The sequence below is a fragment of the Anarrhichthys ocellatus genome, unplaced genomic scaffold, assembly GCF_004355925.1.
Source record: "Anarrhichthys ocellatus isolate YVR2014 unplaced genomic scaffold, GSC_Weel_1.0 scaffold25, whole genome shotgun sequence".
Classification (NCBI taxonomy): Eukaryota; Metazoa; Chordata; class Actinopteri; order Perciformes; family Anarhichadidae; genus Anarrhichthys; species Anarrhichthys ocellatus.
In genome coordinates, this window is record NW_022280055.1 from 1269281 (window position 1) to 1282205 (window position 12925).

At 38.8% G+C, this 12925-nt stretch overlaps 4 protein-coding genes across 5 annotated transcripts; 1 reads left to right on the forward strand and 3 right to left on the reverse strand.

Moving 5' to 3' along the window:
- Nucleotides 1–903: 903 nt before the first annotated feature.
- On the reverse strand, nucleotides 904–5738 carry bpnt1 (bisphosphate nucleotidase 1). The gene is made up of 10 exons (XM_031861414.1): nucleotides 5683–5738; nucleotides 5388–5447; nucleotides 4768–4889; nucleotides 4509–4613; nucleotides 4267–4374; nucleotides 4061–4109; nucleotides 3222–3313; nucleotides 2947–3144; nucleotides 1967–2072; nucleotides 904–1787 (listed from the first exon to the last, which is right to left on the reverse strand). The coding sequence occupies exons 3-10, from the start codon at nucleotides 4885–4887 to the stop codon at nucleotides 1636–1638; spliced, it is 930 nt and encodes a 309-aa protein (XP_031717274.1). The 5' UTR covers nucleotides 4888–4889; nucleotides 5388–5447; nucleotides 5683–5738; the 3' UTR covers nucleotides 904–1635.
- A 453-nt stretch (nucleotides 5739–6191) lies between these two features.
- saysd1 (SAYSVFN motif domain containing 1) lies at nucleotides 6192–8561 on the reverse strand. The gene is made up of 2 exons (XM_031861676.1): nucleotides 8175–8561; nucleotides 6192–7314 (listed from the first exon to the last, which is right to left on the reverse strand). Exons 1-2 carry the CDS (start codon nucleotides 8367–8369, stop codon nucleotides 6991–6993), a joined length of 519 nt encoding a protein of 172 aa, XP_031717536.1. The 5' UTR covers nucleotides 8370–8561; the 3' UTR covers nucleotides 6192–6990.
- A 176-nt stretch (nucleotides 8562–8737) lies between these two features.
- LOC116391260 (SAYSvFN domain-containing protein 1-like) lies at nucleotides 8738–10584 on the reverse strand. The gene is made up of 2 exons (XM_031861677.1): nucleotides 10325–10584; nucleotides 8738–9514 (listed from the first exon to the last, which is right to left on the reverse strand). The coding sequence occupies exons 1-2, from the start codon at nucleotides 10385–10387 to the stop codon at nucleotides 9182–9184; spliced, it is 396 nt and encodes a 131-aa protein (XP_031717537.1). The 5' UTR covers nucleotides 10388–10584; the 3' UTR covers nucleotides 8738–9181.
- On the forward strand, nucleotides 10358–12918 carry grcc10 (gene rich cluster, C10 gene). 2 transcript variants are annotated; one of them, XM_031861678.1, is made up of 5 exons: nucleotides 10360–10518; nucleotides 10657–10734; nucleotides 11382–11435; nucleotides 11800–11976; nucleotides 12387–12918. In XM_031861678.1, the coding sequence occupies exons 3-5, from the start codon at nucleotides 11384–11386 to the stop codon at nucleotides 12524–12526; spliced, it is 369 nt and encodes a 122-aa protein (XP_031717538.1). In that variant the 5' UTR covers nucleotides 10360–10518; nucleotides 10657–10734; nucleotides 11382–11383; the 3' UTR covers nucleotides 12527–12918. The 2 variants fall into 2 exon arrangements, with proteins under 2 accessions (XP_031717539.1, XP_031717538.1); XM_031861679.1 differs by lacking the exon at nucleotides 10657–10734 and having other exon boundaries at nucleotides 10358–10656.
- Nucleotides 12919–12925: the final 7 nt, after the last annotated feature.

The window sequence follows — 12925 nt, forward strand, 5'->3', positions numbered from 1 at the left end:
ATAGCATGTCAAAAAAAGTCAAAAACATTCATAGTATAGCATGTCGAGAAAGTCAAAAACGGTCATAGTATAGCATGTCGAAAAAAGTCGAAAACGGTCATAGTATAGCGTGTCAAAAAAAGTCAAAAGCAGTCATAGTATAGCATGTCGAGAAAGTCATAAACGGTCATAGTATAGCATGTCGAAAAAAGTCAAAAACAGTCATAGTATAGCATGTCGAAAAAAGTCAAAAACAGTCATAGTATAGCATGTCGAAAAAAGTCATAGTATAGCATGTCGAAAAAGTCGAAAACAGTCATAGTATAGCATGTCGAAAAAAGTCATAGTATAGCATGTCGAAAAAGGTCAAAAACGGTCATAGTATAGCATGTCGAAAAAGGTCAAAAACGGTCATAGTATAGCATGTCGAAAAAGTCGAAAACTGTCATAGTATAGCATGTCGAAAACAGTCATAGTATAGCATGTCGAGAAAGTCAAAAACGGTCATAGTATAGCATGTCGAAAAAAGTCAAACGGTCATAGTATAGCATGTCGAAAAAGTCAAAAACAGTCATAGTATAGCATGTCGAAAAAGTCGAAAACAGTCATAGTATAGCATGTCGAAAACGGTCATAGTATAGCATGTCGAAAAAAGTCAAAAACAATCATAGTATAGCATGTCGAAAAAAGTCATAAATGGTCATAGTATAGCATGTCGAAAAAAAGTCATAAACGGTCATAGTATAGCATGTCGAAAAAGTCAAAAACAGTCATAGTATAGCATGTCGAAAACAGTCATAGTATAGCATGTTGAAAAAAGTCAAAAACGGTCATAGTATAGCATGTCGAAAAAAGTCGAAAACGGTCATAGTATAGCATGTCAAAAAAATATAAATAAAATGTAATTGTATAGTGTGTATAGTATAATATCCATTAATAAAGTAGGTCATAAAAAATGTCATATAAAAAGTCACAGTATGTATGACAAAAGAACCATCATGTCAGAGTGTCCTTCACCTTTGGGACCAGTGTGGTCAGCAAGTTTCTCAAACTTTGGTGATTTTCAACTGATTTGTATCGACTTTGTATTGTTGCAATGTCATAAGCAGGGAGCTCTGGGCGGCAACAAGTTTCCCTTTAAGGACGACATTGAAAGTATTACCATGGAGCCTTTCAATGTATTTATTAAGGCAAATTAATTGGAACAATTACATTTTACAAATTCACATGACTGTGCAAAAATAAATTGTTAATCAGGTCAGTTTAACATTCATAGAAGTCCCACTGATTACATGTGAAGAAAAGACTCACTTATTTACAGCATCATCTGTTAAAATCAAGGCAGGTTTCTGTTAAAATACACAATTTGTTAAGATGAATGAATATTTATCTTCAAGATTCAAGATGTGAATGTGTTTTGACTAAACCAGTAAAATAAATACTTGGCAATTCAAGGCATTTCATCATCAATATCGCCATGAAGCAGACCTGCTGATGAATTGCATGTAGTCCAACCCTATTTGACTTGATGACATATAGACATATAGAGGAAGGTTCTTGCATGCGTGGATAGATTATTAGTGTTAAATCTCTGAATGATTGTGTGCATTGTGAATATCGTCTTGTTATTAGTGCGATTTCTGATGAAGACAGACATCATTCTGACTTGAGGGCCTGCAGCACTGACTGTGGTACTCTGCTAACATAGTACTCGTGGTTTCGTAGTGTTGCAAGAACGCCGGCCGAATTCATGTGCTTGACGTTAGCATCGTAGCAGTATGCATTGCCATGCATGTCAGTCAGTTTACCTGCACAAGGAAAAGGAACAGAAAAGGGAAAATAAACATTTTAAGCAGTAATTCAAAGGACTAGTAAACTATGCATTTTGTAAAATGTAATGCTTGAATTGTACCCTAAAAAGGTGCAGGTCTACAAACTACTTTGGTTTAAAAACATCCTCTGCTGCTACAGAATTGATGGTTTTTACCTCCAACAGCATGCAGAATGGCTTCAGGAGCACAGGTGTCCCACTTCTTGCACCCTGGGCTGGCGAAGACATAAGCAGAAGCCTTTCCTTCAACAAGCTGGATTATCTGCAGAGAGATTATTTGATGAACAGACACTCTTTAATTAAACATCACCAGGCTCTTTTACATATGTACTAGTGTAATAGCTATAAAACATCTTAATTCTGGTCATGAGTCGCCAGGCTACCAGCCAACTTTGGTTAACTGTTTGGGAGTTAATGACAAAACTAAGGCCTCTAGCTACAGTAAGCATTTAACATTTGCAGCATAGTTCTTGGTCAGCGAGAAGAACAGATGTTCTATCAATGGATAAGTCATGTCAAAAAGACCAAGTTGGATGGTTTACATGCTTTGTGTTAGTCTAACTTTTGACAGCATATTTATCAATGTTGCTGTCACCGAGGGAATAACAATGATGCGCAGGAAGAGCTGTTCTTTTCAAATGCCTAAAGGTGTAATTTCACACCATCATCAGACCGATTTTGAAGCAGAAAGATGCTATGGTTACTAAAAGTAGCATTAGCTCGAAACGTCACTTTGTGGCTTTGCTAGTAAATTGCACTTAAAGGAAGCTACAGCGTGCAGACCTTTATATTTTCATTGCCATCTAGTTTTGTTCAAGCGCCTGCCTATAATGATTTTTGGATGCGCGCAACCACTCTACAATATTTGTGGTTACTAAAAAACACGAAGAGGCCGTAGAGGAGAAGATTGGCAGTATCTGGCAGCCATTTTATTTTGTGTACGTCTCATTTGGGAGCAATTATGCCGCATTGATTAATGTCACAAGATGATGCTTAGTTACAAAACACAGGACCCTGCTTTTTACTGATCTTAAAAAGACATTCCTTTGATGGCAGATGTTAGGAATAGTAAAGGCTTGAAATAATTTCAGATCAGGGTCAGAAACATGACTCGGCTTGCTCTACATCCACCTCACCTTGTTCCCAGCACCACCAACTCGTACAACCTCATGAGGCTCCATGGCGTCTACACAGTCCGTTACCAGCTTGTTGCTGTGCGAACGTGTGGTGGTGACAATGCGTCTGTCACCTGGAACTTCCCGCAGCTGAAATCCAAAGGCACCCAGTCCCGGCATTCCCCACATGGTTCTTCCTAAAGCTGCTCCTGTTCCAAGCTGACAAGGAAACTTTGAATTAACCAGAGTTACAACTGTTAGGACACGGCTACATGATCGTGTAGTTTGGTCTGTACCTCGTAGTTGTAGAAAGGCTGGTTGATGACACCTACAATTGCTCTGCCTCCATATGCAATACCAATAAGCACCGTTACATTATCCAGGAGCCCTTCAATCAATAGCAGGATGTTAGCGAAAAGCCACCAATTTGAATGCATTTTAAATCATAAGCATATATTTGGATGTGGTCAGTTACATATACGTGTCATTATGAAAATGACATGCTGGACAGAAAGGAAAGGATAGTAAGTTATAGTGAAGCGTCCTTGTTTGTGGAGAACAATGTATATTATACACTGCCAGGGATAATCTTCCTATCAGTTTTACATACAAAGAGCTGTGCTGTAAGGCTGAGAGGTGTCCGACCCTTTGGTTGGTATCTGGGCCTCAGTTTGGTGATGGAGACACCTTGACGCTGGGGTCAGCAGAGAGAGCGACAGAGTGAAAGAGAAACGGATAGACAGCAGAAGCAGGGATACACACAGCTGTGCTTTTAACATCTAACAAATTATTGCTACTGCTGACTTTAAAGATGCATGATTAATAGACAAGGTTGCACAGGGTGCAGTGTTTGGTTGATTAGAGTGGCAACACACTGCAAAGCCAGAATGTGGTACATGTAGCGACTGCATGTCTCCTCGAAAGCCTTTCATACAAGCTGGTGGAGCCATTTTAGTGCTAAAAGTATTTGTTCAGGGAGTTTCAGGACCAAGAACTGGATAACTCACAGAATGTCTCAGCCCACATTGCAGAATTTGCAATTCACACACACACACACACACACACACACACACACACACACACACACACACACACACACACACACTTTTTTAAGAAGTACATTTGGAGAGCCTACCTTCAGTATATTCCTTTGTGCCATCGAGAGGATCAACCCACACAACTAGCTGAGATTAAGAAAGAAACACTCAGACGTTCATGTGTGTAATAATACAACTGTACTGCACCTCTTTTTAACAATTATAATACAATCTTATTATATTTCTTAACCTAATAACTTAAATTGAAAATATTGCTTTTATTACTGATTTTATTGGCGGTTACCTCCTCCTCCTTGAGACTTCTATATTCTTCTGGACATGTCTTCTGAAGGATTTCCTCTGAGAAGCCACTCTCAATGAGATCTTCCTTTATCTCCTCAGCTGGGAGGTCCTAATAAACAAGTCATACACGATAATCCGTCTTTCACTCTCCTATAAAGCTTAAATACTGAAATACCCTTGCATGGTTGGGTGTCCATGGACCTCATATAACCAATACACTAAACAAATATGCCATCTCCTCACCTCCTCTCCAATGATGGTGATTTTAGGGAATCGTCTGGACAGTGATGCACAAATGCTCTGCTGTGCTAGTCTGTCTGCCAGTGTCTGCAGATCATTAGCTCCAGTCTGTGCACGGATACAGGAATCAAAAAAGGTTAAAACAATTCATCTCAGTCCGTGCCCTGCATTATAAATGGCCCAAGATTTCCACAGCAAATGTGCCCATCTGGGACACGCTATACTTGCTCTGATTTAAATACCAAAAATATATTGATCCCACCTTTTCCACAATGCCAAGTTCTCCACTCTGAAGGACCTTCCTCACAATGGCCCCGGCCTTTTCAGCCACAGTGTGGGCAGAGGCCACCAGCCGCATGAGCACAGCAGGACTTCCAGACATTGCTGATAGACAGAGCAGACACATTCAAAAATCATGACCAACAACTAAGGTACATCTACAGCCTTTATGATTAATAATACAATTGAGATAATGACCATACACTATGTCCAAAATGATCAGGACATCCTCAAAAAAATTGATCTTTAGCCCCTCTTGCAATTTGTCATAAAATGTAAAAATCTTCCTTTTAAGTGGATATCTTACAGAGAGTGGACAATTAACAGCAAGTGGAAACGACTGTATTCACCTGATCATGCAACAAAATTACATTTGTTATGAGCTAGTATGTTCTGCTTTTATATACAACGTCTGTGTTTGATTTACATCTATTTCAGAGCAATTAGGATAGCTAGCGCTAAGTAAAATTAGCTCGTAAACCAGTCAGAATAAGCAGCAAACTTCTGGCTATTTAGCTAACATGGTAGTGTTGATAGCTAGTAAAACCCGAGATATTAATCCAACAATATTAATACGTATCCAGTAGAAAAGTTAATACTTACTGATGATAACACCGAGAAGAAGCCACTAAACAGTTTACACTGATACAGGAAGAGCAATACCTTTGAACCAAAGAGCCAAAAATGATGTGCCAAGATAGTTACCAGAACACTCAAGAGACAAATGGTGAGCTATCGCAGCTAGCAAGCGTGTCATGACATTCAATAACAGACACGCTAACTAATTATACTTTTGACACGCACAATGAGAACGTCAACTTCAGTTGAACTATTATCTTTACAAAAAACTGAACGTATCTTTGTGGTCCTCGCTAAACAGAGAAACGATCAAATCTACCTTGGAATGGTCTAACGGCTTTTCAGCAAATGCGGAAGTAAATGGGAGTGAAGCCTCTAGCTTTGTCCGTAAGCGTTGTTCTCTCTGTACAAATAGTCATATGCTGCGTTCAAGAGAACTCGGAACTGACAAATCTCCGACATTTTGCCACACCTGCTAGAAATAAGTAGGCTATACCACTCTACTCCCTTTGTAAACTTGGGGCAGATCCATCTACCTCGACTTAACGAAGAAGCAGTTATCACACAGCAATAGAATCGCACATTGTTAATGGTAAATACAACCATTGTGGTAAACCATCAACTAAAAGGCAAGTAGAATTGCCTGCTTTTAGTAGAACCTGTTCTGCATGCAAATTGAATAAGGATCCCTCATTTTATTAGTAGCTGGTTATGGTAAACAATCTCTGAACGTTATCTTATCTGGACAAGTATTATTCAGAGTTCAATTTTGTGTACACTAGCCATGTTCATGACAAAAATCAGTTTGTCATGAACAGCCATGGTTTTGTTTACGTTTTGCGTCGTGCACCCTATATAGTCTATGAGTGTACCAGCCACTTGCTTGGAGGCAATACTATGGCTCAAGTGTCCACCGAGTTGTTTCATTCAAGGGAAAAAAGGAGGACAGAGATATTTGCTTTAGATTTTTATATAATATGATTTTCGTTTAAGTTCAACACTCATTACTTTTATCAATAAGTTAATTGCAAGTTTTGAATGAACATTTCTTCTATATTTTATCAAACATGACTTTTTTTAAATCGCAGATTTTTTTTAATAACACTGCCAGAACATAATGTGCGATCGGTGTGTTTGTAGTTTGTGATATCAAGGCCTAGAGACAACATGCAACACAGCTTGATACATCAGAATCTTTTATTAAACTTGAAAAGCCATTTATTTGAAGTAAGAAACATTTGCCATTTCCATATAAATTTCAAAACAGCTTGCCCTTTAGTCTTTTAGCACATATGACTTAGGATGAGCCACTGTTTCTCCCCTGTTCACTCACTACCATTCCCACATTACTATAAATTAAAACAATTAAAACTCGTGCACCGAGTGTTAGTTATTTGATGTGGCATAGCCCTCTTTCACGACCTGAAGTGAAGCCACTATTAAACTGCTTTAAGGAACAGAAACATGAATAAACCTGGAAGCAGACCAATCTTAATTTAATTAGTAATACAGAAATATTAATTAACATCATCACTGTAAGTCCCTGTATATTCCTGAAAAAAATAACATTTTTGTAAGGACAGAAAAAATGTGATTATTTAATATAAATGTGCAAATCACAAGTGCTTCATCTGTTAGCCAGAGGTCTGTAACCCATCTCTCCCTCCAGCTGCTCTGCAGTGAGAGCGCCCAGCAGAGGCTGACAGTCTGGATTGAAGACAGAATAAGCGCTCAGTTCTCCAGGCTCGCGGGCAGCTGGGCTACGGAGTCCCTGATAGAGCCAGTAGAAGAGGGAGATGACAAAGAAGGGCAGGCCAAACTCTAGTTCAACAAACAGGCCGAGCAGCACCAGCCACAGCAGCACTTTCAGCAAAGTGAGGTTTGAGAAGACAAATTGTTTTGAAGCCAGCCATCTTCCCACAGCGCTGTCCAGCAGCCAGTCACTACGGTCCTGTAGAGAAGATGCAACAGGAGGTTCAATATGTTCAAAGTATTTCAACATCACAGGTATACTGCTTACAGTGGGTCTGGGCACAAAACAGGCCTCTCTCTGCTGGAGATGTTAGGAGGCTGTAGGCATGTTCAGTTAAGACGGGAGGACTTGTTACTTGCTGGTCTACTGTAGTTTGATTCACTTCAAACTCGTTTAAACTACAACCATTGTAGACAGATACGAGGGAAGTTCAGGCCAGGAGTATCATGGAGTGGCGTGTTTGGATATTCATTATAATTACCATTATATATTATTTTACATAATGTATTTGTTAGTTCTAGTGAGTACTTGTATACATTAGCATTTAAAGAGGTTCTTGTGAAATATTATGTTACAAGTAGGGCTGAAACAGTAAATTACTGAATTGATTTCACATTCACAGCTTCTCAAATGTGAAGATTTTCTGCTTTTCTCTGTTTGTATCACTTTAAAGTTAATACGTTTGGGTTTTGGAGTGTTGGTCAGACAAAACAAGGAATTTGGGTTTGAGTAATTTTAAGGGCAATTTTCAATATTTTCTTACATTTTATAGAAATAAACACTTAACATACATAGTAATGGATGATTAATCAATTATGAAATTATTGTTTAATTAGTTGTAGCCTTAGTTACATGTGTCTGTGTTTAACTTTGTAAGGATATTTGCTTCACTATTGTAGATCCAAAAATAAAATACAGATTTATCTTAAATTATTAATCCAGCTGCAGTGAACACTAGCGATAAAAGATACATAATAATTCAGAACACATTTAATCAGAAAGTTAATAAAGTTGTGACTTGATTCAGTCAGTCGCATCATAAACAAGTGACATCTCACCTTTATTGGAGAGGTCTGACTCGTAGCTCTGATGTTTTCTGTCTCTTGAGTCCGTTGACTGTCGGTTGTTGTATCAATCTGAGCAGCTGTGTCCGCTGCTGTCTGTGCTATGCACTGCGGACCAGCACTGTCAACCCTTTTCACCGTATGTTCAGCCTGTCGTCTGGCTCTGAACTCTGCCAGCTTCTGCTCCATCGACACGGACGTTACTATGTGTACGTGGCAAAAGAGACGCTGGCACCACTCACTCAAAACCTCTGGATTTCACCGCTGCTTCAATAAAGCTTAATGTCAAATACAACCACGTCCACTGTCACTCACTTCCTCTTCGTTTTTAACATCATGTTGGTGAGATGTCATCATGCTACTAGCTTAGCGAGGCATTTGTTTACGTTTTACTTCCGCGCCTGCCAAAAAGAAGGATGTGATGTCGCAAAGAGCTGTCAATTGTCGTAAAAGGCTTCGTTTTCCAGCTACTTTTCACAGGTATGCTACAAGCTAGGTTGTTTGTTTTAACACTGCTAAAACATAATGGGATCGGTGTGTTTGTAGTTTGTGATATCAAGGCCTAGAGACCACATGCAACACAGCTTGATACATCAGAATATTTTATTAAACTTGAAAAGCCATTTATTTGAAGTAAGAAGCATTTGTTTCCATATAAATTTCAAAACAGCTTGCCCTTTAGTCTTTTAGCACATATGACTTAGGATGAGCCACTGTTTCTCCCCTGTTCACTCACTACCATTCCCACATTACTATAAATTAAAACAATTAAAACTTGTGCACCGAGTGTTAGATATTTGATGTGGCATAGCCCTCTTTCACGACCTGAAGTGAAGCCACTATTAAACTGCTTTAAGGAACAGAAACATGAATAAACCTGGAAGCAGACTAATCTTGATTTAATTAGTAATACAAAATTATTAATGAATATCATCACTGTAAGTCCCTGTATATTCCTGAGAAAAATAACATTTTTGTAAGGACAAAAGAAATGTGATTATTTAATATAAATGTGCAAATAACAAGTGTCTGTAACCCATCTCGCTGTCCAGCTGCTCTGCAGTGAGAGCGCCCAGCAGAGGCTGACAGTCTGGATTGAAGACAGAATAAGCGCTCAGTTCTCCAGGCTCGCGGGCAGCTGGGCTACGGAGTCCCTGATAGAGCCAGTAGAAGAGGGAGATGACAAAGAAGGGCAGGCCAAACTCTAGTTCAACAAACAGGCCGAGCAGCACCAGCCACAGCAGCACTTTCAGCAAAGTGAGGTTTGAGAAGACAAATTGTTTTGAAGCCAGCCATCTTCCCACAGCGCTGTCCAGCAGCCAGTCACTACGGTCCTGTAGAGAAGACGCAACAGGAGGTTCAATATGTTCAAAGTATTTCAACATCACAGGTATACTGCTTACAGTGGGTCTGGGCACAAAACAGGCCTCTCTCTGCTGGAGATGTTAGGAGGCTGTAGGCATGTTCAGTTAAGACGGGAGGACTTGTTACTTGCTGGTCTACTGTAGTTTGATTCACTTCAAACTTGTTTAAACTACAACCATTGTAGACAGATACGAGGGAAGTTCAGGCCAGGAGTATCATGGAGTGGCGTGTTTGGATATTCATTATAATTTACCATTATATATTTTTCATAATTTATTTGTTAGTTCTAGTGAGTACTTGTATAAATTAACATTTAAAGAGGTTCTTGTGAAATATGTTACAAGTAGGGCTGAAACAGTAAATTACTGAATTGATTTCTGCTTTTCTATGTTTGTATCACTTTAAAGTTAATACGTTTGGGTTTTGGTCAGACAAAATAAGGAATTTGGGTAATTGTAAGGGCAATTTTCAATATTTTCTTACATTTTATAGAAACAATTATACATCACTTACCAAATATAGTAATGGACTGATTAATCAAGATGAAATTATTGGTTGATTAGTTGTAGCCTTAGTTACATGTGTCTGTGTTTAACTTTGCAAGGATATGTATCACTATTGTAGGCCCATAAATAAAATACAGATTTATCTTAAATTTGTAAAATCCAGCTGCATTGAACACCAGCAATAAGTGATACATAATAATTCAGAAAATATTTAAACAGAAAGTTAATGTGAGGTGATTCAGTCAGTCACATCATAAACAAGTGACATCTCACCTTTATTGGAGAGGTCTGACTCTGCTCCATCGACACGGACGTTATGTCCGTGTCGGTGGACATACGTGGCAAAAGAGACGCTGGCACCACTCACTCAAAACCTCTGGATTTCACCGCTGCTTCAATAAAGCTTAATGTCAAATACAACCACGTCCACTGTCACTCACTTCCTCTTCGACTTTAACGACATGTTGGTGAGATCTCATCATGCTACTAGCTTAGCGAGGCATTTGTTTACGTTTTACTTCTGCGCCTGCCAAAAAGCAGGATGTGATGTCGCAAAGAGCTGTCAATTGTCGTAAAATACTTCGTTTTCCGGCTACTTTTCACAGGTATGCTATAAGCTAGGTTTGTTCATTTGTGGTGAAATCCCAAAACTCTACATTTCATTGATCAGTGGATCAGTTCAGGTATGTGTGTTTCAGCTGTCGGTAACCTTAGCTAAGCTAACGTTGTCTTGTATTACATTTAAAGCTATCGATAGGGAGAAAGTTAACGGACGAAGAAGCAATGTCCAAACTGTTCTTTATGTTGTCATTGTGGAAGACTAGTTAACGTTAGTTAGCTCTGCTAACTTCAGTGAGACTTAAACTCTATGAAGATAATCATCTTACAGCAGGTTCACTTCTTGCATTTTCAAGGATGATTTGTATCATCTCGTATACAAAACAACTAAGTAGGTCTGCTAACAGGCATTTGTATTATTAATTGTTCAAAGGATCAGAACATTGTGCAAAATGTTTATTTATAGTTATAAGAGCCTATGAGGGCATCTTCAGGTGGCATATTTTGTGTCCAAAACCCAAAAATATTCAGTTCACAATGATGTATAGCAGAAAAAAAATCAAATAATCAAAATCAACATATACAGATGAATTTTCTGTCGATCGTCAAGTACTCACTTCGGTTCTATGACTGAGGTAGCTGACACAGGAGGAGGTATTACTGCGTCGTGATTACTTCAGTATTTAATTTAGTCTAAAACAGTAAAACCGTCCTCTTTCAAACCATCTAGTGTCTTCCCTGTTCATACATACGTACATCTTTCTCTCTCCAGACATGGCCTCAGCTCCAGCACAGCAGCCTACCCTCACCGTTGAGCAGACCAGAGGTGAGAAAAACCAGTTATGATCTTATAAGTGTACATTTTCTAGCTGTTATGGTCTGTCTTATGTGCCCCACATCATTATTGCTGACACTTTCACCATGTCAAACTGCCGGATGACCCGAGATCTGTCTCCTCTACATTCAAACAGAAGCTGAAATCTTTACTCGGGCTTATCGTTTGTGTCTATGGGGTTCCTTACTGTCTTGGGATGGGTGGGATGTTTGCACTTGTACTTGCACATTCAGTTTACTTGTATTTCCAAGATCCTGTCTTTATCTATTTCATACAAAAATTACTTTCATCGCAGTTGCATATACATGTTGTAGAAGCAGATCAACTACTGATCTTTTGTTTGTCTCTTCCACAGTGGTACTGAGCGAGGTGATCCAGGCCTTCTCGGCACCAGAAAACACTGCGAGGATGGAGGAGGCTCGAGAAAGTGCCTGCAACGACATGGGCAAGATGTTGCAGCTTGTGCTCCCTGTGGCCACCCAGATTCAACAAGAGGTTATCAAAGCTTATGGCTTCAACAATGAGGGAGAGGGTAAGCGTAAGGCAGCATTTTCCATTCAGATATACACACCATACAGATGTACTCCACGCATTGGAGCATTGGACCAAGCAACAGAGTAAACTCTTAACACAAAGATTATTCTTAAATTCAGAGCCAAAGCATCATTCTGTAAAAGTAAATATTGTACAACCGGATTGAACTTCCAGGAACTCTACAGAGCAGAATGCATCATGTTATTCACTAGAGCTCTGCCATACATTGATAGCATTATTTTTAACTTTATTGATAAATACTCATTTACAAACTCCAGAATACATTCTCATTATATGAATATATATGGAGATATTTACTGTACTCATAGATCTTATGTACCACAGGGTAGATGACACATTTTATCACATTGATCTGCTCCACCATGATCGGCTCTGCTCCACTTACAGGTGTCCTCAAATTTGCCAGATTGGTGAAGATGTATGAAACCCAGGACCCTGAAATTGCAGCCATGTCAGTTAAGCTGAAGTCTCTCCTCCTGCCACCACTGTCAACACCACCTATAGGAGGTGCCATTCCAGCTTCATAGGACTTCTTTACATTCATTGGTCAACTGCAAGGTTACTTTCATCTAATTCTTTTGTTCAATATGAACAGTCTTGTCGATCATATACTCTTCCTGAGAAATATTGGGACAAATTATAGTTTCAAACTCAATACACTAAAACGTTCCAACAAAGATGAAACTTGCCTTATCTGCATTAAGGTTTAATTTAAAACATCCTTGCAACATTGTTAAATTATTGCCTTTAAAATGTTTCAGTATTTATTTGTTGCATTATGACATTTTTCTCATGTCGTTGAACCTTAAACATTTCCTTTAATGCCATCTTGTTTTCAATTTTAATTATACCATTTTTATATGCTGTCAAATGTATCAAATGTCATTCTTCTGTTAAATATTAAAAGGTTTTCTGTGAATCTGTGT

Bases quoted from the DNA above. Each gene is read 5' to 3' on its own strand.
- LOC116391260 (XM_031861677.1), bottom strand. From the start codon at position 10,387: ATGTCCACCGACACGGACATAACGTCCGTGTCGATGGAGCAGAGTCAG. The intron at 9,515-10,324 runs GTGAGATGTCAC...TCTTCTCTACAG, and splicing joins GTCAGACCTCTCCAATAAAG to GACCGTAGTGACTGGCTGCT.
- saysd1 (XM_031861676.1), bottom strand. From the start codon at position 8,369: ATGGAGCAGAAGCTGGCAGAGTTCAGAGCCAGACGACAGGCTGAACAT. The intron at 7,315-8,174 runs GTGAGATGTCAC...TCTTCTCTACAG, and splicing joins GTCAGACCTCTCCAATAAAG to GACCGTAGTGACTGGCTGCT.
- bpnt1 (XM_031861414.1), bottom strand. From the start codon at position 4,887: ATGTCTGGAAGTCCTGCTGTGCTCATGCGGCTGGTGGCCTCTGCCCAC. The intron at 4,110-4,266 runs GTAACCGCCAAT...TCTTAATCTCAG, and splicing joins GAAGTCTCAAGGAGGAGGAG to CTAGTTGTGTGGGTTGATCC. The intron at 3,314-4,060 runs GTAGGCTCTCCA...TATTGATTGAAG, and splicing joins CACAAAGGAATATACTGAAG to GGCTCCTGGATAATGTAACG.
- grcc10 (XM_031861679.1), top strand. From the start codon at position 11,384: ATGGCCTCAGCTCCAGCACAGCAGCCTACCCTCACCGTTGAGCAGACC. The intron at 11,436-11,799 runs GTGAGAAAAACC...TCTCTTCCACAG, and splicing joins CACCGTTGAGCAGACCAGAG to TGGTACTGAGCGAGGTGATC. The intron at 11,977-12,386 runs GTAAGCGTAAGG...CTCCACTTACAG, and splicing joins CTTCAACAATGAGGGAGAGG to GTGTCCTCAAATTTGCCAGA.